The sequence below is a fragment of the Martes martes genome (assembly GCF_963455335.1).
Source record: "Martes martes genome assembly, chromosome: 13".
In the NCBI taxonomy this organism is placed as follows: Eukaryota; Metazoa; Chordata; class Mammalia; order Carnivora; family Mustelidae; genus Martes; species Martes martes.
Window position 1 is genome coordinate 71,272,866 of NC_137901.1, and position 23,234 is coordinate 71,296,099.

The window sequence follows — 23,234 nt, forward strand, 5'->3', positions numbered from 1 at the left end:
CCCGAGCCGAAGACAGAGGCTTAACCCACTGAGCCACCCAGGTGCCCCTGATTTGATAAATAAATTAAAAAAAATTTTTATGCCATATAATTCACCCATATTAAGTATATAATTTAGTGGTTTTTACTATATTCACCGAGTTGTGAAACCTTTACCACAATCAGTTTTAGAACTTTTTTTTTTTTTTTTTAAAGATTTTATTTATTTTTTGACAGAGATCACAAGTAGGCAGAGAGGCAGGCAGAGACAGAGGAGGAAGCAGGCTCCCTGCCGAGCAGAGAGCCCCATGCGGGGCTCGATCCCAGGACCCTGGGATCACGACCCGAGCCGAAGGCAGAGGCCTTAACCCACTGAGCCACCCAGGCGCCCCACATTTTTATTACCCTCCAAAAAAGAAACATTTACTGCATTTATGCCCTCTTCAGAATCTGTGAAATCTTGAGAAGGGAAATGAAACTGACCAATCAGGGCAAAGTTCTCAAAATATTTGGTTTCAGGACCCTTTACACTCTTCCTTCCTTCCTTCCTTCCTTAAAAGATTGTATTATTTGAGAGAGAGAGAGAGCATGAGCAGGGGGAGGGGCAGAAGGAGTGGGGGAAGCAGATATCCCACTGAGTGGGGAGCCCTACACAGGGCTCAATTCCAGGACCCTGAGATCATGACCTGAGCTGGTCAGACATTCAACGACTGAGCCACCCAGTCGCTCCAGGATCCCTTATGCTCTTAAAAATTACTGAGGATGTCAATGAGCTTTTGTTCACATGACTTCAATCTGTTGATACTAACTGTATTAGAAATTCAAATGCAGACTTTAATGATATTAATTAATGCATTAAAAAACTCATCTATATTAAGATAAATTATGTTTTGGGAGTGCCTGGGTGGCTCAGTTGGTTAAAGTGTCCAACTCTTGATTTCAGCCCAGGTCATGATCTCAGGGTCCTGGGATTGAGCTCCCCACCGACCAGTCGGGCTCCCCATTCATTGGGGAGTCTGCTTGGGGTTCTGTCTCCCTGCCCTTCCCACTCACTCTCTCTCTCTCAAATACTTAAAAAAATCTTAAAAAAAGAGATAATGTTTTTAGTGCAAAATAATTTTTTAAAAAATATTTATTTACTTGAGAGAGAGAGAGAGAGAGAGAGGTGTAGCATGCATAGTCAAGGGGAGCAGAAGAGGGGGAAGCAGGCTCCCCAGTGAGCAGGGAGCCGGATGTGGGCTCAATCCCAGGACCCCAGGATCATGACCTGAGCCGAAGGCAGTCACTTAACCAACTGAGCCAACCAGGGGCCCTGCAGAACAATTGTTTAAATAAAGATTAGTGAAAAGAGAGACATCATTTCACATTTTTGCAAATGTCTTTGATACCTGGTTTACTAGAAATGGCTAGATCCTGATACTACTACTTTGTTCAGTCTGTTATATCACATGTCATATAGCCTCTGGAAAACTGTATGCTCCTGAGAGAATGAGAATGAAAAAGGCAAATAATGTCTTAGTATTATTCTGCAAATAGTTTAGGCTTTGTGGACACTCTGCAAACATCTTGAGGTCCCTTAGGGGTTGCTTAATCCTACTTTGAGAACCACTTCCTTAGGTTTTTTGTTTTTTTTTTTGTTTTTTTTTTAAGATTTTATTTACTTATTTGACAGACAGTGGGAGAGGGAACACAAGTAGGGGGAGTGGGAGAGGGAGAAGCAGGTTCCCCACTGAGCAGGGATTCTGGCTTGGGGATTGATCCCAGGACGCTGGGACCACGACGCAAGCCGAAGGTAGATGCCTAAAGACTGAGCCACCCAGGCACCCCACTTCTTTAGGTTTTTAAGTTTTATTTATTTAAGTAATCTGTACACCCAGTAAGGGGCTCGAACTCATGACCCCAAGATCAAGAGTCACATGCCCTTTCAACTGAGCCAGCCAGGTGCCCTGAGAACCACTTTCTTAGGGACACCTTTACTACATTGCATCATGTCCTTCAATCTCCCACCCCTCCCCGACCCCAGAAGCCTTTCTTTTAACATTTTTGGAAACATGAAAGTAGAAGTTAATAGAAGGAAATAATCACCTATATTCCTGCCACATAGAATCAAACATAGTGTACTCTTTATGATCATCTGTGAGAGATATTTTAGTTTGTAGATGTTAAATTCAGTACCTCACTATGTTTTTGTGTTTGCATCGGCACTTGGAAATTTACAGTGAAATTTGTGCCCATCCTTAAGAAATATATGTGACTTTTTTTTTTTTTCCTAAGGGAAAATCCTCTAACTTTTAGCAGGTGGCAGAATCTTAACTCACATGAGTCAGAAAAGAACTTTACTGACTCTTGTAACAGGGGCACAACTGATTTCAGGTATTACTGGATCAGGTGGCCTTTAGGGCTTTGTGTCTCTCTTTGAGTTCTATTATCTGTGTGGCTTTACCTGTGGCTGGATATAAGGGCTCCTAACAGGGTTGCCGGGGCTCTGGTGCCTTCTCTTAATTCAGCCACTATTGGTCACCTATAGATTTGCTTTCTCTATGTGGCAGGAAAAATGGCTTCCTGGAGCCCCATTCGTATTTTCTTCCTTCTAGAAGCCACCACAGGCAAAACTGTTTCTCTCCCAACATCTGCATTTGAGTCCAGGGAGAACCTTGACTGGCTCCATTTTGGTTACAGGTCCATCCCAGGGTACTGTTAGAGATCACCCAACTGAGCTGCATAGACTCAGGAAAGACTTCCCAGGCAAAAGGTGACTTGATCAGAGGGGCAACTGGAAAATGTTTTGGGCAGATCTTAAAAAATAATAGTTATACGGACTGTTCTCTCACACTGTCTGCAAAAATGAAAAGGAAAAAATTAGGGGCTCCTGGGTGGCTCAGTCGGTTAAGTGTCTGCTTTCGGCTTAGGTTATGATCCTGGAGTCCCAGGAATGAACCCCGCATCAGGCTCCCTGCTCAGCAGGGAGTCTGCTTTCTCCTCAGACCCTTCCCTCTCCCATACTCTCTCATACTCTCAAATAAATAAAATCTTTAAAAGAAAAAAAAAAAGGAAAAATCTAAATGTAAGAGATAAAACTATTAAACTATAAGAAGAAAACAGGGATAACTCTTCATGATCTTAGATTTGGTGTTGGTTTCTTAAATATGGTACTGGAAGCACAAGCAACAAAAGGAAAAAAAAATGGATAAATTAGACTTCATCAAATGTAAAAACTACAGTGCATCCAGACACTGTCAAGGGAGTGAAACAAGCCACGCAGAGAAAAACACTCACACTCCCAAGTCAGTATGTCTGATAAGGATCTAGTATTCAGAATAAAGAAGAACAAAAGGAAGAAACTATCCAGTTTACAAATGGGCAAAGGATTTAAGTAGGCTTCTTGAAAGAAGGTGTACAAATGACCAACCACCACTTGACAAGACTCTCAGCATCCTTGTCATTAGGGAAATGCAAATGAAAACCACAGATACTAGTTTGCAGCCACTAGGATGGCCATAGTAGAGAAATGGAAAGTCGGAAGTGTTTGTTAGGATGCAGAGAAATTGGAAACTCCATGTACTACTGATGGGAATGTAAAATGGTGTAGCCACTGTGGGAAATAGTTGATTGGTTTATTAAAAAGTTAAGCATAGAATTACCATATGATCTAGCAATTCCCACTTGTAGGTATATAACCCTACCCCCACCCCCAGTTGAAAACAGGTGTTCGAAAAATAACTTAGGCATGGATATTCAGTTCCACTCTATTCATAATAGCCAGATGGTGGAAACAACCCAAATGTCCATCAACAAATGAATAGATAACAAACTTTGATATATCCGTACAATAGAATATTCTGTATATTTTTTAAATTATTTTTTTAAAGATTTTATTTATTTATTTATTTGTCAGAGAGAGCACAAGCAGGGGAGCAGCAGGCAGAGGGAGAAGCCAGCTCCCTGCTCTGTAAGGAGCCTGATGTGGGATTTGATCCCAGGACCCTGGGATCATGAACTGAGCTGATGAAGGCAGACAGTTAACTGACTGAGCCACCTAGGCGTCCCACAATGGAATATTATTTAGCTATAAAAAGGAGTGAACCACTGATGCATCCTACAGCATGGCTGAACCTTGAGAACATGCTAAGTGAAAGAAGCCAGACACAAAGGGCCACATGTTGAATGATTTCATTGAGATGGGATGTTCAGAATAGGCAAATCCATTGAGACAAAGTAGATTCGTGGTTGCCAGTGGCTGGTTGCAGCATAGAATGGGGTGGGGCTTCCATTTGGGCTGATGAAAAAATTCTGCAGCTAGACAGGGGTGATGGTTGCATGACAGGAGAATGTACTTATACTTAATGCCACTGAATTGCACATTTAAAAATGATTACGGGGCGCCTGGGTGGTTCAGTGAGTTAAGCCTCTGCCTTTGGCTTGGGTCATGGTCTCAGGGTTTTGGGATGGAGCCCCGCATCAGGCTCTGCTCAGCGGGGAGCCTATTTCTCCCTTTCTGCCTGCCTGCCTCTCTGCCTACTTGTGATCACTCTGTGTCAAATAAATAAATAGAATCTTAAAAAAAAAATGATTACAGTGGTAGATTTTGTTCGTATATATACAATACGCAATTAAAAAATGTCTTGGCAAACCCATCATCCCATTCCAGAGTCACAATAGTTAACAGTCTACTTCGGGCATGTAATGAGTGATTGATATTTGAGTGGCCGTTACCTTCACTTGACCCAAGCTTTGGAGAACAGAACCCGCTGGGTTATCTGTATTTTAGGTGGTATCCTGGTTATCATTCCTCCTCCATTACAGTATCCCAATTAATTGCAAATCTTTGAGAGTTTGCTTCAAGCAGGTTAGTTGCATAAATACTTCTGTCTTTTAGGTATTGTGATTTTATTTAGGGTGAAATTCCTGGCATTGACTGCTTATATAGTTCATTTGAATAAGAAAGACCATATCGGTCAAAGTAATTCATTTGCAGATGCTGTTTACTGTAACTTGTGTCAGTCTCACTCCTTTTTGTCTAGGACTTTGTTCGACTTGATGTTTCTCTGACTCTAGGATAAGTAATTTCTTTCTTTATTTGTTCTTAGTGTCTTTCTGAGAATTTCACACTCTGGGGTGCCAGTAAGACTTAAGTCTGTATCTCTCAGCTCAAAAAGTGGAATTTGGAGCTGACTCAGTGCTGTTGGATGGTCCACATTCACTTATGCCCTTGACATTTTAACCTTGGTGAGGTTTCACTGTGTTGTCTGAAAATAGGGACAGTGGAAGGGTTGTGTGTGGATGGTGTTTAACTTGTTGAGGCCAGCTCAGGAGTGATGGGTCTCCTGATTAAAATCATTCTGATAACCGATCATTTTGTGTTTCTCATGCAGTGGTGCCTGTGGTGAGGTGAAGCTAGCTTTTGAGAGGAAAACGTGTAAGAAAGTAGCCATAAAAATCATCAGCAAAAGGAAGTTCGCTATTGGCTCTGAGAGAGAGGCTGTAAGTACCTGTTTGTGGATGCTCAGCTGTTTTTAACACTTAATGTCCCCCAAATAATTTTAGAGTGGTGATGTTCAGTGTCAGAAAGAAGTCACTGTTCACATATGTGAATTTTATATATATATAAATTTATATTTATATATATTTTATATATATAAATATATATATATTTTATATATATTTATATATATATATTTATATATATATTTATATATATTTATATATAATATATATAATATATATATAATATAATATATATATTATAATTATATTATATATATATAATATAATATATATATATATATATATAAATATATATATATAATTATAATATATATATAATATATATATAATATAATATATATATATTTATATATATTTATATATACATATATATAAATATATATATTTATATATATATTTATTATATATAATAATATATATATATTATTTATATTATATATATATTTATATATAAATTTATATATATATAAAATTATATATATATAAAATATATATATATATAAATAAAATATATATATATATATAGATAGATATATAGATATATAAATAAAACTAACTTGGAAATGTACTTATCAATAGCTTGGTTCCAAAAATACTTCGTTGTACATAATAATATACCTAGCAGGAAGTGTTGTTACAAGTTGCTACAAGTTTTTACAGTACATGAAAGGGAATTGTGCGGGGGCGGGGGGGGGGGGACCCAGCCATATCCCCGCCACTTTAACTCTACAACTGTTCCCAGTATTCTTTTTCCTTGTAGTCCTTTTTCATAAAATTTGCATTTTTAGATGGTTGAAATCATATTGTATACATAATTTTGTATTCTGGTTTTCCACATAAGCGTTAATGCATAAACTTTTCCTTAGTAGATGCCTTGTTGTTGTTTTTTAAGATTTATGTGTATTTATTTGACAGAGAGAGGGAGAGAGAAAGCACACAGGCAGAGGGAGCTGTAGGAGAGGGAGAAGCAGGCTTCCTACTGAGCAGAGAGCCCAAGACATGGGCTCTATCCCAGGACTGTGGGATCATGACCTGAGCTGAAGGCAGCCGCTTAATTAACTGAGCCACCCATGCGCCCCTAATAGATGCTTTGTGATGATTGAATCTCTCTTTCCTGAACGTTACTATAATTTATTCACCCATTGTTCTGTTTAATCATTTGGAATAATTTCTAGTTCTTTGCCCTTCCCGATAACTAAACAGTGAATATCTTAGCATCTGCAGGTTTTTAAAAATCTTAATTAAATTATTCAATAGTCTCTGTATAGTAGCTGTTCATTTTATCCCATTTTCCCTAATACACATTTACTGCATTGGTGAAATGGTGAAATGTATTGGTCTTTCAACACAGGACCCTACAAAGTAATGTAAAGTGAGGTCTCTAATCACGTTTTCTTTTGTGGCCAGCTGTTTCTGGCCATTATACTTTTAACATTCTTTCAAGATCGATCCTCCGTCCTCCACCCGCGCCCCAAGGACAATGCCATTCTCACAGGGCAAGAGCAATTTCCTTTCTGTGTTCACTTTGTGGTAGATCCTTTTCTCCTCTGATTCTGGGTTTGTTTTCCATTTTGAGGAGGAAGAAAACACCTACCAGATTCTTAATGACCCGGAGCAAACTTATACTTCTTAATTTCATCTTTCAAATCAGCTTGGGCTCTTTAAGACCTCTCTATCATCAGAGTATGCCCTGACTTGGTAATGAGTTTAACAGCTTACAGGAAGAGGCAGGCTTTTAAAATTAAACATCTGGGTTTCTTAGCTGAAGTCCATTTTACATAAATATGTAATTCTATATCCTCTTTGCTTGGGAGGGTGTAGCCCGTGAGGCTGAGTGAGTCGATTCATCCTTTTGGAATTGCAGTGCAGAGCAACTCCAGTCCCCTGATGCTTCCTCTCCTTGCTGCCTCAGTAAATATGTCAGCCTGCAGCAAATTGGAATCTGTGTCTGCTCCATTATTAGAAATTTGGCTTGACATTTTCCTTTTACAATTTAGTTGAATACCTCTTGCCTGTGGTTTATTTATTGTATCATTTTTATGAGTATAAACAATTCCACAGCCAGAGAGACAGAGCTTACAACCAATATTACATTGTATGTTAACTAACTGGAATTCCAATAAAAACTTTAAAAAAAAGAGAGAGAAAGAGAGAGAGTTCACCAGGTAAGTGTGAGAACTGTGGAAACACACTTGTTTCTGGCTTGTGAGAACTGGAGCGAGTGGCTTCCTTTCTCTGTGCCTCAGTTACTCCATCTGTGAAATGAGGATAACTATAGAACCCAGTTTACTTCGGGAGTATGAGACTTCTATAAGATGATTCTTTCAAAAAAAGAGGTTGACATTGGGCCTGGTCGTTTACCGAATGCTATTTGCCAAGCACTTTGCAGACTGTTTTTTAGGTGAGCGATTTAATTCTCTGACCTCTAAGCCTTGAATTGTCTGTATGAGTAGGGCTGGCTGTGTGGAATTCAGGCAGCTTTTACCCAAATAACTTGTACCTAAGTATTTTCTAAATATTAACTATTATTATTATTAACAAACTTTGATTTTTTTTATTGATCAAAGGATCCAGCTCTCAATGTTGAAACAGAAATAGAAATTTTGAAAAAACTAAATCATGTAAGTATTGCTATAAAATATGACCCATACTTAAATCTACTTCTCTTAAAATATGGGAGGAGTACAAAGTATTTCAGTTTAATAAAGCTAGTATGAACTTGGGTTCCTTAATTGTGTGTGTCTGTGTTGTGTGTGTACATGTGTGGGTACGCATTCATGGGGGTATGTATTTAGCTGGAAAGAGCTTTATCCTGAAATTTTGAGAGGACAATACTTTATAAAGATTTCATGATTAAATAATGTGATACTTCCACTGAGTGAGTTTTTGACCAACACCTATATTTCCTAAGTATTTCATCTTATAGGGATTTGATCAACTGATTATGTTTGGGAAGACGATGCTAATTTGGTAAATTCAGTTTAATTATACCTGAAGTTTCAGTACCTCCGAATTATACCTTGAAGGTGCTGATTTCCATTTATCTCAGTGGGTATAAATAGTTCCTATCTTTTGTGTAGTGATGAGCTTGTCTCACTGGAAAGAGAGTCTTTTAAGAAGTGAGAAGAGAACTTAAGAGTTTTAGACTGATCCATCTTCCTTTTTATTGTTTTTTTCTGTTTCTTCATTAATTCATGAGCCCCCATGAAGTCATGAGCTAGGTTGGCACTGGAATTGAAACTTGCAATTAGACCTCCAGTCTGTCCAGCTAAGGATGATCTTATTTTGGTTCCTTTTTTTTTTTTTTTTTTTTTTGAAGGGGGCTAGGGGCAGAGGGTAGAGGGTAAGAGAGAATTTAAGCAGGCTCCATGCCCAGAGAGGAGCCTGATGCTGGTATTTGATCCACAACCCTGAGATCATGACCTGAGCCAAAAATCAAGAGTTGGATGCTTAACCAACTGAGCCACCCAGACGCCTGAATCTTACTCTGGTTCTTAACCTCTAAGCATCAAAAAGATTTCTTCTTCCTTCTCCACCTCCTCAAATGCCTCAAACAGTAAATAGAAATTAAGAACAGAATCACTGCCATCACCACAATAGTTGAACAGGTGGGTCTTGAAAGCCAGAGAATCTGAGTAGCCAGCATCCTGGCTTTGCTTTCTTCTAATTCCCTTGCAACTTCCTCCTCTTCCCCTGAATTAGCCTTTTTTTCCCCAAGGGATCTGGAATCTCTTGTTCAAGAGAGGAGTCCTCTAATCTTCTGGGGTGGGGTTGCTTCAAACATACCCATAAGATAAACACTTCAAATCCTCAGGGAATTTTTCCTGATGTCAGTGGATCCCCAAACATAACATTTACACAAATCCAATGTCCACTGCAGTCCAGAGGAATTTAGAACCCTCGAGAAAGATCTCTGGAGATAATTTCTTGGCAGTTTACAAGGGCATGTGGAAAGCTCTTGGAAATTGAATATGGGCTCATGAGTGCATTTGGGGGATAATGAGTAGAGCCTGATAGCCCAGCAGAGCCTAGCGCTTGGAGCCAGGCATTGATCCAATCAGTCGTCAGACACTTACTATGCCAGCCTGTCTTCTAAGACCCAGGTGGTGCTGAGCACAGATGGATTTGGCTGTCCCCCCTCTCCTATGGTTTCAGCCTAGTGGGGGAGATAGACCTGGGTTCCCAGTCCCTTCTTTCTTACCTCTTGGCTCTCTGGTGGTCATTTCACTTTTCAGAGCCTCTGTTTGCTCATCTGTGCAGTGGAGACAGTAAGGATACAAACCATAAAGGTGAGTTGGGAATTCAATGAGATGTGCTCGCCAAGCTTTCTGTGTGGAGAGCACGCTTGGGGAATGTCAGCAATCTGTCACTCCCTAAACTGTTTCGTGTATGATCTAAATGGAGGGTTTAGGGTAGTAGCTTCTGGTTCAGGAGAGACGGCTTCAGCTACAGTGCTGCAGCCCATGAATGACCCTAGAGGTGGTGGCGCCCACAGGCTTGGACTGCCGGGAACCTCCTTGTGCTCCACCAGCTCCCAGACCCATCCGTTCCCAGGTGGGCCCTGGCCCTGCTGGGTGAAGCCAGGCAGAACCAAGCAGCTCTCATTTGTTCCTCTGATCTCCTGGTTCTTTTCCACGTGTGTCTTCTGCTTCTATATTTCGTCAAGATGATCACATGCATAGAATCTAGAGAGTCAAATCTTGCTCAAAGGTTTATACACAGACTGTAGCTCTGCAGCCCCCTAATCCTCCCCTACAAACATTTTAGAACTCTTTCATCTGTTTTTTTTAAACCAGTGTATCCATATTTCTACATGATAGGCATAAAGTGCTGTTTCTTGATGTATCAATTTGAGATAGCCTGTTGCCTTCCTGTTACGGTATATGAGAATTTCAGTTTTCCTTTCCTCTCTGTTCCTCTTAATATAACACTGTAATACATATCCAGTATCTTCATTATTGTGACAATTATCAAATGGTCATGCAGAGCAAGGATATGCTATGATCATAGGTAAGGAGTGGTGGAGCCAGTCTGCTCTCAGCCTTAATCCCATGGCTGTGTATGCCATGACCAAAATGGGGCCGGCAGGGGCGCCTGGGTGGCTCAGTTGGGTTAAGGATCTGCCTTTGGCTCCAGGTCATGATCCTGGAGTCCTGAGATGGAGTCCCTGCATCGGGCTCCCTGCTCCTCGGGGAACCTGCTTCTTTCTCTGCCTATTGCTCCCCCTGCCTGTGCTCTTGCTCTCTCTCTCTCTCTCTCTCTCTCTTTCTGTCAAATAAGTAAATAAAATCTTCAAACAAAATGGGGCTGGCAGAGTCTACCCTCAGTGGGTGGTGTTTTCTTTGTATTAATCTGGGCAGCATATGAATGTCTCCTGTGTGCCAGCTGCTCTCTGAGTGTTGGTCCTAGAAAGATAAATAAGACTTGGAGTGGGGGGAGGCTCAACCCATGAAGTGCCTGATGGAAGGAGACCCATGGTGGTATTAGTTTCCTTTTTCTGCCCTCCTGGAGCTCACAGTCTGGTGGGGAGATAGACATTGAAGATGGGCGTCAGGCATGCAGATGAGAACCAATGCAGGGAACTGTGGGTGCATTCCAAGGGTGACATTGACCTAGGGGCCTGAGCCTGGATACCCAGAGGGCTGGATCACCAGGAAGGAGGGTGGTGAGCCGAGTGTGACATTGGGAATCTAGGGCAGGCAGGGTGTTTCATGGTCTAGAGAGGAGGAAGCACGCAGGTGTTCGGTTCTTTGGGTTCCTTAGGTGTCCTTCAGTACCTGGCTTCTGGGACAGTCAGCAGGGATGCTGGGAAGACACTGGCCTGCCTTCCTTGGTGCCATCCTTGTGTGTGAAACATGATCTGTCCCTCCCCAGCTTGGTGGGATGGAGGATTTATTGCACTTTGTCACTGAAGAGCCAGCTCAGTGCTGTTCTGCCTTTTCTGCAATCTGGACTTCAGTGTCTTGAGGCGGGGGACCAAGTGCCTGAGTCCTGCTCCTGTGGTTTCCCTCTTGGGAGCTTCTCACTACTTTTCCTCTGTTCTCTCTTAGCCTTGTATCATCAAGATTAAAGACTTTTTTGATGCCGAAGATTATTATATTGTCTTGGAATTGTAAGTAATAAACTTTTCTATTTGTTTCTGTTTCATTGCTTATAAACCACCAAAGAATTGAAGGCTGGCATGCGTTTTTCCCATCCTGGGAACCCTCGTTGTATGTATGTGGTGGTGGGGCTCACAATGTGTGCTTGTGGGGTTAGTGTTGATTCTAAAATCCCTCCAGTGTTTCCAGAAGCACGTGGCTTAGAGGTTCCAGGCCCTGAGTCGGAGGCCTGAGTTTGGATCCTACTCTGCAGGTGACTGCCCGTGAATGAGTTTACTTCATGTCTCTGAGTCTTTAACTTTCCTTGTGTCGAGAAGGTGGGAATGATGATACCCCCATGCACAGAGTCATAAAGATGGAATCCCATGAGGGATGGAAAGTGCCCAGCAGAACCACTGGCACACATAGTTGCTCAGACACAGGTGCATATTAATTACCCTGAAACACCTGCCCGGGTAGATCCTTCTGCTCGGATCGCAGTCCTGGGTGGCATGGTGACACCTAATTTTTTTGTTGCTGGTTTACTTGGTGGTCTGTTTCAGTTAACCACAAAGTCCTGTCTTCTGTGGTGTGACCAAAACAATTTCTGGTCCTGTCCCTGGAAGAGGCCTGTCTTAAGGCTCATTCCTACCTAAATACGTGGTATTTCTGGGAGCGGCTCTTGGGGCAGACAGGCGAGGCTTTGCTCCTGAGTGGCACACAGTGGCTAAGCAGGTTGACCACTAGGATTTTAGAATAAACAGCCTCAGTCATAGCACTAGGAGAAGACTGGGTGACCCTTGGGATGTTTAACAGAATATCTGTTGCTGTCTGACCGGACCTACTTAAAACAGTTTAATAATGGGGCGCCTGGGTGGCTCAGATGGTTAAACTTCTGCCTTCGGCTCAGGTCATGATCCCAGGTCCTGGGGTCCAGCCCTGCATTGGGCTCCCTGCTTGGTGGGAAGCCTGTTTTCTCTCTCCCACTCCCCCTGCTTGTGTTACTGCTCTCGCTGTTTTTCTTTGTCAAATAAATAAGTCTTTAAGAAACAAAACCAGTTTGATAATAATATAATAGTCACTGAGACTAATGAAGCACTTAGTCTGAGCCAGTTCCTGCTCTGAGCACTTCGCGTGAATTGACTCCTTTACCCTTCGTGACAGTCATCCAGGTGACTCACAAGTTACTGCAGGGTTCCTGTGTTTAGCCCCCCTTTACAGAGAAGGAAACTGAAATTCAGAGGGATTGAATAACCCCACCAAGCAGCCACATTGTGCCAGCTGCCTTACCTATATTAATTATCACAACCTAACTTACCTATATTAATTATCACTTCATTTTTACAACCATCAAGTTAAAGGTTGGGGGAGGTGGTTATCTCTGTTTTTTTTTAAGAGACAGAAATAAGCTCAGAGAGGTGATATAACTTGCCCAAAGTCCCACAGCTGGGAAGTGAGAGAACTAGTGTTCAGCCCCCGCTGGCCTGATTGCTCCAGCCACAGAATCCCCTGGGGCCTGTGATAAAAATGCAAACTCATGGGCTTCACCTCCGGCCCAGTGAGTCAGATTCTTAAAACCTCCCAAGTGTGTCTAGTGCCCTCTGCCCACTCCTTCCATCTTTCCCCATTCTTTCCTTTCTAGCGAGGACCGCTTTTTATTTATTTATTTGACAGAGGTCACAAGTAGGCAGAGAGGCAGACAGAGAGAGAGAGAGGGAAGTAGGCTCCCCACTGAGCAGAGAGCCTGATGTGGGACTCGATCCCAGGACCCTGAGATATGACCTGAGCTGAAGGCAGCGGCTATAACCCACTGAGCCACCCAGGCGCCTAACAGCGAGGACCTCTTTACTGTAGAGAGGAGACTTAACAAGCTCACTGCTTTTCTTCCAAACGGGAGTCCTTGAGAGTGAATAACAAAGGCAGCTCTTTGCTTGTCTGAAAGAATGGGTCTTGTTGGTGTTACTGTGTTCATCCAAGGGAGTTTGCCTCCAGGAGCGAACCCCCTACTTTGCCTGTGTCTTCCAGGATGGAAGGAGGAGAGCTCTTCGACAGGGTGGTGGGAAATAAGCGCCTGAAAGAAGCTACATCCAAACTCTATTTTTACCAGATGCTCCTGGCTGTCCAGGTAAGCGGAGCCCTTGGATCTTTTGACACCCTGCTCGTGGGTGAATTACCCGAAGTCAGGCAGAAAGCAAGGGATGGTGTGTAAAACCCAGGGTACAGAGTCTGCCTGTGCTTGTGTTGTTCTGTTCTTGGCAACCCCCCCCCTTTTAAAAAAGATTTTATTTATTTATTTGACAGAGGCACAGTGAGAGAGGGAACACAAGCAGTGGGGATGGGAGAGGGAGAAGCAGGCTTCCCGCTGAGCAGGAGCCCTATGCGGGGCTCGATCCCAGGACCCTGGGATCATGACCCGAGCCGAAGGCAAATGCTTAACAATTGAGCCACTCAGGCACCCTCATCCCATGCCTTTGACTCAGATGGGAAAGGTCTTGCTGGGAAGCTTAAGTGACAGTAACAAGGGGAGTTAGAGAAATAAACAGGGCCCCATGTGTCTCTTTAACTTGGAGTACTATCTGGAGGGGCACTCATCTCTCCTTGGGCCTGAACCTTGTAGAAACCCTCTTTACCTGCTGGGAGCTGGGGGGGTGGTGGGCAGGTCGGAGAGTAAGGGTGGGAAGGTGGGCTGGCTGTGACAGATGGATACCCCCCCACTCCAGTACCAGGTGGCCCCCTTAGGTGCCTGTGAGCAGCAGCGGCAGGTGGGCAGGCATATGCCCCCCCCCCCCCCCCCGCTCTAGTCCGTAGGTGTGTTGGGTGAAGGAGTAGCTGGTGGCACCCTGCCTGCTTCTGAACATCACGTTTTCAAACCAAATTCAGCTGTGGCGATTGCCAGGCAAGACTTCTTCCCTTGAAGACCTACTCCACGCAGGAAACCCTAGTGTTTGGAAGCAGTTCTCCTATGGAGTGGGGGTTGAGGGAGATTTTTCCTGCGGCTGGTTCACCTGGGTTTGCCCTCCCTGGGGGCTTTGACAGGTCTTAATAAAATCTTAATAAATCTTAATCTTAATAAATAAATAAAATCTTAAGAAATGACTTGGTGTATAAAAATAGTGACCACAGAGACAACATCAACGTTCTATTTCAGACATAGAGATTTTGAAGATGAACTCAGTCTTTGTGTTGAGGAATACGTGAACTCTGGGTATTTAAACAGATAATTTATAGTTAGGTGCTTTACAGAGGCCTTTAAAAACTATCCTCAGGGACACCTGGGTGGCTCAGTGGGTTAAGCCTCTGCCTTCAGCTCAGGTCATGATCTCAGGGTCCTGGGATCGAGTCCCGCATCAGGCTCTCTGCTCATCAGGGAGCCTGCTTCCTGCCTCTCTGCCTACTTGTGATCTCTGTCTGTCAAATAAATAAATAAAATCTTTAAAAAAAAAAAAAAAACTATCCTCAGGAAAAGAATAATCAAATACATTATTATTATACATTAATATAATAATAACCAAATACATTATTATTGTAATTTTTTAAAACTATTTTAAAAAAATATTTTATTTGACAGAGATCACAAGTAGGCAGAGAGGCAGGCAGAGAGAGATGGGAAAGCAGGCTCCCTGCTGAGCAGAGAGCCCAATGCGGGGCTTGATCCCAGGACCCTGAGATCATGACCTGAGCCAAAGGCAGAGGCTTAACCCACTGAGCCACCCAGGCAGCCCTGGGGGAGTATGGTTTTGAATAGCCTGGCTTATGGTTTCACCCAGCTGTAAGGGGGGTGTGTGTGTGTCTGTATCTGTGTCTGTCTTTACTCACTTACCTACTCCATAAATCCAAGGGTCATGCCTCCCTTTCTGTGTAGTACCTTCACGAAAATGGTATTATACATCGGGACTTAAAGCCAGAGAATGTTCTGCTCTCATCTCAAAAAGAGGACTGTCTTATAAAGGTAAGAAATTTATGTTCTGTATGTGGCCACTCCAGTAGGTTTCTGTCCCTAAACTTACAAAATTCATCAAGTAAAAAGTGGGAGCATGAAAAGGTAGAGAATTTGACCTTTCCAGTATTAGCGGTTATTTTAGTGATCAGATAGTACTTCTCCGATCCAGATTTTATATTATTTTATTTTATTTTTTATTAAAGATTTTATTTATTTATTTGACGGGCAGAGATCACAAGTAGGCAGAGAGAGAGGAAGAACCAGGCCCCCCGCCGGGCAGAGAGCCTGACGCGGGGCTCAACCCCAGGACCCGGGATCATGACCCCAGCTGAAGGCAGAGGCCTTAACCCACTGAGCCACCCAGGCGCCCCCAATCCAGGTTTTAATGAGCATTTATTGTCCTCTACTTTATACAAGCAATTTTTGTTTAGAGAGGAAGGAGGGATCTAGATGGATGAGAGAATCCCATCCCCTATCTACTGCTGCTTTTCTAAGGCAGTGTGCTTCCCAAGCCTGGCTTCACTATAGAATCTTCTATTGATTAAAACAAACAAACAAACAAACATGATACCCAGGCTGCATCTCAGAATTTTTCTTCCAAGCTTCTCAAGTATTCCATGTTCCGATTGTTTGAGAAACTAGGATCTAAGAAAAACCATGGATAACTAATTAGGTCCCTAGAGTCTGGGTTAGTCAAGAGTTATAAACCTTTTTGTAAGGTTACAGAGAACCACAGGTAAGTTGGAGAAAAAACCTTGAGCTTCCTTGGCTTGGGATTTTTAATTTAAGCAAAATGAAATTTAACTTGCAGTGTTAAAGATTCCAGATTAACAGGCATGAGCCATATAGGATGGGAACTGATCTCGCCTTGCATTGCCTTTTAGGACTGGCAAGACTATGTTAGTCTTTTTATTTTATGACACCATTAAAAATGATTCCCTTTTTTTTTTTTTTTTTTTTTTAAAGATTTTATTTATTTATTTGTCAGAGAGAGAGTACACACAAGCAGGCAGAGAGGCAGGCAGAGGCAGTGAGAGAAGCAGGCTCCCTGCTGAGCAAGGAGCCCAATGTGGGACTCGATCCCAGGACGCTGGGATCATGACCTGAGCCGAAGGCAGCGGCTTAACCAACTGAGCCACCCAGGCGTCCCAAAAATGATTCCCTTTTGTCCTTAATTTTAGATTACTGATTTTGGGCAGTCGAAGATCTTGGGGGAGACCTCTCTCATGAGAACCTTATGTGGTACTCCTACTTACCTGGCTCCTGAGGTTCTTAATTCATTTGGGACTGCTGGATATAACCGGGCTGTGGATTGCTGGAGTTTAGGAGTGATTCTTTTTATTTGGTAAGAAAAGTTTCATTGCTTCAGAGTCTGGTTGGAGGTAATTAGGTGAAGTCAGAAGCGTGTCCAGATAGAGAGCTTGTGTTTAAATTGGGTGACTTTTTTTTTGACCATTTATTTAAAGAAAAATCTAATCTGTGTGTCTGAATGCCACCGAGAGTATAATTTGATTTCTTTTCCTTTCTCTCTCTGCCAATATTAAGCCTTAGTGGGTATCCACCTTTCTCTGAGCATAAGACTCAAGTGTCTTTGAAGGATCAGATCACCAGTGGAAAATTCAATTTCATTCCTGAAGTCTGGGCAGAGGTCTCAGAAAAGGGTATGGATATGAATGGGTTAAGAATTTGTGGTTTGCCAAGATGTGTGTGTGCTGTGGCGGAAATTTCTTTTCATATTCTGTTACGTTCCTCCTGTTAATTCTTATTTTCTGTTGTTTGTTTTGCACCTTTTGAGGGGCAAAGGAAGTTGAGAACAAAGCCTCCAAATGAGGTTGACTGAGGCTCATATTTTGGGTCTGCTACCCCTAGCTGTGTGACCTTAGGCAAGTTACTTAATGTCTCTGAGTTAACCCTTTCCTTTATATGTAAAGCAGGTACAGTAGACCCCTCCCTTAAAGGGTTTTGTGAGGGTAGGTGTAACCTCTGCAAGTGCCTGGCACTAACTTTTCAGTTACAAAGTCTCCTTGGAGTGAGCAAGTAAGAGCTAAAGTAATTTCTTTGTGTTTTAGACTTTAAAAGTGTAACTTTGTACTTCTCAAAAGGAAAAGTAGAAAAGGAAAACTAAATGTTGGGCTATGTAACATAGACGATTCTGTTAAATCTTAGAATGTTGAAGGAATAATACTGTTGCAATATAAAAGCCAGCCTCCACTTGTTGCTTGCTGTCAAGCTTTGTTTCTGCCAAGCCTGCAGTTCCAAGGAGCATGTTGCTGGCTGAGAAACTCTCACTGTCAATCCATGGGTCTTGGGAGAGTTGGCTGAACATTCTGAGCATCCTAGAACTAGGTAGAAGAAGTTCAGATTTAATTAGTTTGAACTTGAGTCCAGCAATGAATGGGGGAAACAGGGAGGGTTGAAGAGGTGGTGATGTGTGAACAAGGAGAGACCGGGGCTGGGGGGTTGGGCATTATGGTCATTCCTGGTTTTCTCCGAGAGCTCTGAATACAGAGTGAGAAAGACTGGGGGGTGGGGGTGAAGGGCCCTGGGCACCACACCTGCCGACTTGCAGTGACATCAGCCCCTCCCTCTCTTTGGATGTTGGCCTGTGATTCTGGCATACTTTAATTTTGCTGATTTAATGTATCTTCCCTTTCCACTAAGATTTGATATTTGATTATCTTATTGCTTTAGCTCTGGACCTTGTCAAGAAGTTGTTGATAGTGGATCCAAAGGTGCGTTTTACGACGGAAGAAGCTTTAAGACACCCATGGCTTCAGGTGGGTATGGGACAGCATTTGCTAGCATGAACTATGTGGGGACCTGAAGGATAAAGGAAGAAGTGGGAAACATGTTCACTTTGTTGAGACTGTTTAATGCACTTTAGGTGTCTAGGGTATGTTTCTGTGTGTATATGGGTCATGAGCATAGGCGTGTCTTTGGGTATAACCTTTTCAACTTAACTTCTGACTCCTGGAAGGCCAGGATGGCTCACTGGCCTTTCCTAGTCCCACTTGGGTTTCCCAAGTCTACAGTTTGGCAGTGGCACTTTGAGAAGTGGTCTAGCTCAGAACCTCCACTGCCACTCCCACCTGTGCCAGCCTCTTTCCTCAGACAGGTGGGATGGGCTTCCTCCCAGCTGTCCTTGGCCTTAAGTCAGGGGAGCAGGAGGAAGAGGAGGAGGGCAGCTTCTCTGGGGGGAAGGGGTGCTCTTTCTTTTAATTTTTTTATTTTAATAAAGGGGTGCTCTTTCTTAAGCCCAAGTGGGCATACAGGGTCCCGCTTATTCCTGGTGAGTAAACAGGCCATGAGTGCAGACTGTCACTGCACCTTTCCAGTCTGTATTATCTCTGTGTCCCTGTTGTGGCTTCTACTGGATCATACTCTGACCTCATTCTAGCTGTCAGACTTAGAAGTCCTTTGTGGTTTTGGTGGACTGATCTTTGGTTTTAGAACTAGTTACAGCATGGGGCAGGTTTTCTGATGGATGTCAGGCCTTCTGTGAAGTGCCGTTCTACTCAGTATAGCCGTATCCATTTTTGTTGATTTCCATTTGGTCTGTTTCCTGTGGGGATGGGGAACTTAACCAGCTAGCTTGAGCTCGAGCCTCAAGTACTCTGGGGATTACTGATCCAGAAACTCCTCCGGGCCATCCAGTCTCAATACTCTGCTTGTGGGACTCTGGGAAGACTGTCCCTATTCTTTCTCTCTTCCAGCTCTCCATACCTTACAGTTTTGCTCAGGCCCCAGCCCAGGTTGAGAACAACAAATCCTTAGAAGAAAAAAAAAAAAAGTAGATAGATTTGTTTGGGCTATTGCCCTGGAAACAGCAGTCTCCCCCCAGAAGAAATCTGTCAGATGATTTAGCACTTAAGTAGACCACACAGATTTGAAACAGCAGGACCCTGGAGAAAAGGAATTTGGAAAAAAGGGTGCCTTTGCATGTGGGGATTTAATTTTGATGAAAAAGAAAAACATGCCTCTTGGCTCTTTTGATGTGCTCTAATAGGGAAACTTTTGGGGCCAGATGTGGAGGTGCAGGAGCTGTGCTGGTCTTGTTGTGGGGGGTGGAGGGTGGCGGGGGTAGGATGTAGGAACTGAGTTTGTAGCTGCCCACAGTTTGTGAACGTGCCTAACCTATTTTCTTATTCTGTTTGTCTCAAAAGAAAACCGTTACTAACAACCAAGGAAAAGGTGAAGTTCAGTTCTCCCCAGGGGTCTCACTGGAAAACTGTTGTCCACATTCTGTTTTTGCTGCAGAAGGTGGAGGGAACACAGAGTGAGGACAGGAATGCAGACACTGCCGGCATTACTTATCTGCTAGTGATAGCTTAGGTTTTATTTTGGGAAATTTCAGTGCTTTTGAAGAAGCCAAATGGCTTTGTGGGTCTGGCCCTGGACTGAGTGTTTGGAATGTGAATTCCAGTCTGTCTTGCTCTTAACTGTGTTTGGTTTGGGGAACATCCTTTATGTGATCCCATGACACCCCATAACATCCACTCTTTGGCACTTCATACTCACTTTCTGAAATGGAGACCTCCTTCCGGCTTGCCTTTGAGGCATTTTACAATGTAAATTTTTGAATAGATTGTAGACATCTCCAAGGAAGGTGTTTGCGGATGCACATTGTTACCTGTGGTATATAATGAGTGCCTTTTCCATATTATTGCTAATTATTGTTAATTAATTATTATTATTATTAAAAAAAAGATTTTATTTATTTATTTGACAGAGAGAGAGAGAGAACACAAGCAGGGGGAGTAGGAGTGGGAGAAGCAGGCTTTCCGCCGAGCAGGGAGCCTAATGTGGGACTCGATCCCAGGATCCCAGGATCATGACCCGAGCTGAAGGCAGACGCTTAATGCCTGAGCCACCCAGGTGCCCCAGTTATGTTTTTTAAAAAGATTTTATTTATTTGAGAGAGAGCGAGAGAGAGCAAGCGCACACGAGTGGGGGGAGGATCAGCCAGAGAGGGACAAGCAGACTCACGGAGTCTGATGCCAAGCTTGATCTCATGACCCTGAGATCATGACCCGAGCTGAAATCAAGAGTCAGACACTTTACCGACTGAGCCACCCAGCTGCCCCGATGATTTGTGTTAAATGTAGGCCTAAATAGGCTTGTGGACAGTTCTGGCTATATACTAGAGCTGCCGTCTAGCGTGTTGCTGTGTGGGTTTGTTTCTTTGCGTTCTTTCTTTCAAGGACAGTTAATGAGCTCATGTGTCAACACATAGGTCACTGGGGATGCAAAGAAGAGAAAGATAAGTCCTTGCCTTGGGGAGCTGACAGTCTGGGTGGGGGCCAACCCCGACCATAGTCATCACAGCACAGTGGGATACACGTGGCAGTAGGGGTAGGTGTAGAGCATGCAGGGGGGACCCTCAGAGTGCGACAGGGCCACGGTCCATTGGGTTTCAGGTACTCATGGGTTCACACAGTATGAAGAGGTTCTAAAGGCTGAGTGGCCTGGGGATGACATGGGTGTATTAGTTTGCTAGAGCTGCTGTAACAAAATACCGCAGACGGGGTGGCTTAAACAACAGAAATTTATTTCCTCACAGTTCTGGAGGCTAGAAGTCCCGATTTCAAGGTATTGGCACACATTTGGTTTCTCCTGAGGCATCTCTCCTTGCCTTGCAGATGGCTGTCTTCTCCCTGTCCTCACATGGCCTTTTCTCTGTGCTCACGTCCCTGGCGTCTCTTTCTCTTCTTGTGAGGAACACCAGCCATACTGGATTGGAACCCCACCCTAATAGCCTCATTTTAACTTAATTGCCCCTTCAAAGGCCCTGTCTCCAGATGGTCACTGGGGGTTACTATTTCAACATTTGAATGTAGGGGGCACAGGTGGAATAGTTTAGTCACCACGGGTGGACCTCATTTTCAGTCTCTCTAGATGGAGGCCCCTGGGCGTTTTACAGTGCCTGGCACCTAAGGATGCTCAGGAAGTATTTGTTCACTGAGAGAATGACAACGGTGGGTGAGGTGGATGGGCAGGTTGGCAAGGAGGGCATTCCTGGTGGGGGCTGTGAGCAGGAATAGGGGGAAAGAGGGGAAGGAATTTTGAGAGTGGCATGGAGTAGGAAGTAAGATCCTATTGGAGATTGTGGAGCAGAATCCAGATGAAGGTGGTGCTCTCAGAATGGGCAGTGGGGGCGCTACCCTGAGTGCCTTAGTAAACTGTGTTGGAAGCAGGTGATTCAGCTGCGATAGAGAACAGGTGAGTTAATTCTCGAGCACTATAATTTTTCTGTACGTAGCCAACTGCTGAATTTTGGAGGCCTTCACTCCTATGTCCTCTGCCCCTACCTACCGAGGTTCTCTCGGCCTAGCGGGAGGAACGGGAGGGGATTGGGTGGGAAGGTTCATGGGGCCTTGGAATCAGGCTGCTGTGGGTCTGTCTTGTGCCCGTGCTACTTTTGAGTCGCTGAGCTGGGCTTCTAGCTGGCCCCATCCTAGTTATGGATGTTTCACCTTTCTGAAGATGGGGAGAGTTGCACCAGGTTACTTTACAGGATTCCCAGACACAAATCCTTAAACCCTGCGGAAGTAACACTCACGGAGGTGGGAATTACTCTCATAGACATCTGGGCAGGAGTTCTATGTGTGCACATGCACCTTCTACTCCCCCTTCTCCCTCTAGCAGCACAAAACACCTGTAATGCTGTGGTCTGTTCATCTGTCCTCCTTTCTCTTTAGCTCTGGAATATTGTGGGCTTCAATATTGTGACTTGTGTAGTATTTGCTGGGAGAATTTTCTGGGGTGCTGGGTTGCTTTGTTAGGGAGGCCCCAGTAAATGGTCTTATTCCAGGCACCTCCTGGAGAGGTTTGGGGAGCTTTATAGGGTCTGCTCTCAGACCCTATAAAGGGTCAGGACTGAGCCAGTCCCAGCCTCTGGCTTCCTGATTGCCCTTTCTCAGGATATGGGATGCTGGTTCTAAAGTCTTTCGACTGCTAATGTCTGTGGTTCTCCCTGACCCACTGAGAGCCCTGAGGCATGTGGATGTGATTCAGCCGGTATCCACCGAGTCTGGACTCCTGATTAGACTCCTCTGGGAAGGCAGAGCTGTGCAGTGCATGGCCCATTACCTTCTGGAGCCTCAGCAAGAGCGTGCCTTTTGGTGGACAGACTGGGTGTCCTTACCCGCTTTCCTCTTTTCCGGGCCAACCTAGCCCTGTCTTTTTAGGAGCTTTCTTTCCTTCAGACACAGTCTACTGAGGTTTTTCTTTTCTTTTCTTTTCATTTCTTCACAGGACGAGGACATGAAGAGAAAATTTCAGAATTTACTTTTTGAAGAAAATAAGTCAGTGTCTCTACCCCAAGCCCCAGCCCAGGTATTTCCAGATGATGGTTGTTAAATGTAGGCTCAGTTTTAAAGAAAGAGCTCATGAGCAAGGATGATGAGCTCAAAAGGTCTCTTTAGTAGCAGTTGCTTAATATTTTTTTGGAATAATGTAGTAGATACTTTGTTTCCGCTCCATCTGCCCTAGTGCCCTTAGAAGACTTAATAAGGACGAGTGAGTTGAATGCATTAAAGAAACACAGCCGGAGATTGTCACTCAAGAGGTCTCCTGCAAGGCAAATTGGAAGACTCTATTAGAAGTTCAAATTGAAACTTGTTGGAAATTTAAAATCTGGGCAAGTGGTTGATTATTGATTATAATTTTATTCCTCCAAGGTTCTTTATTAGGATTAGTTAATATCTGCTCATTCCTACTCTGCCTTCTTTT

The 23,234-nt window shown here is 43.5% G+C and overlaps 1 protein-coding gene across 2 annotated transcripts in view; it reads left to right on the forward strand.

Annotated features, from left to right (window-relative positions):
* Nucleotides 1-23,234, forward strand: part of CHEK2 (checkpoint kinase 2) — a gene marked incomplete at its 5' end in the record, with an annotated part of 45,023 nt that overhangs the window by 20,444 nt on the left and 1,345 nt on the right. The window contains 9 exons of one of the 2 annotated variants that reach the window (XM_080822084.1): nt 5,351-5,459; nt 8,051-8,104; nt 11,534-11,595; nt 13,589-13,688; nt 15,426-15,512; nt 16,685-16,848; nt 17,049-17,164; nt 18,195-18,280; nt 22,758-22,838. In XM_080822084.1, coding sequence (XP_080678210.1) covers nt 5,351-5,459; nt 8,051-8,104; nt 11,534-11,595; nt 13,589-13,688; nt 15,426-15,512; nt 16,685-16,848; nt 17,049-17,164; nt 18,195-18,280; nt 22,758-22,838 — 859 coding nt within the window. The remainder of the gene's footprint in view (nt 1-5,350; nt 5,460-8,050; nt 8,105-11,533; nt 11,596-13,588; nt 13,689-15,425; nt 15,513-16,684; nt 16,849-17,048; nt 17,165-18,194; nt 18,281-22,757; nt 22,839-23,234) is intronic. The other variant, XM_080822083.1, reaches the window with a different exon arrangement.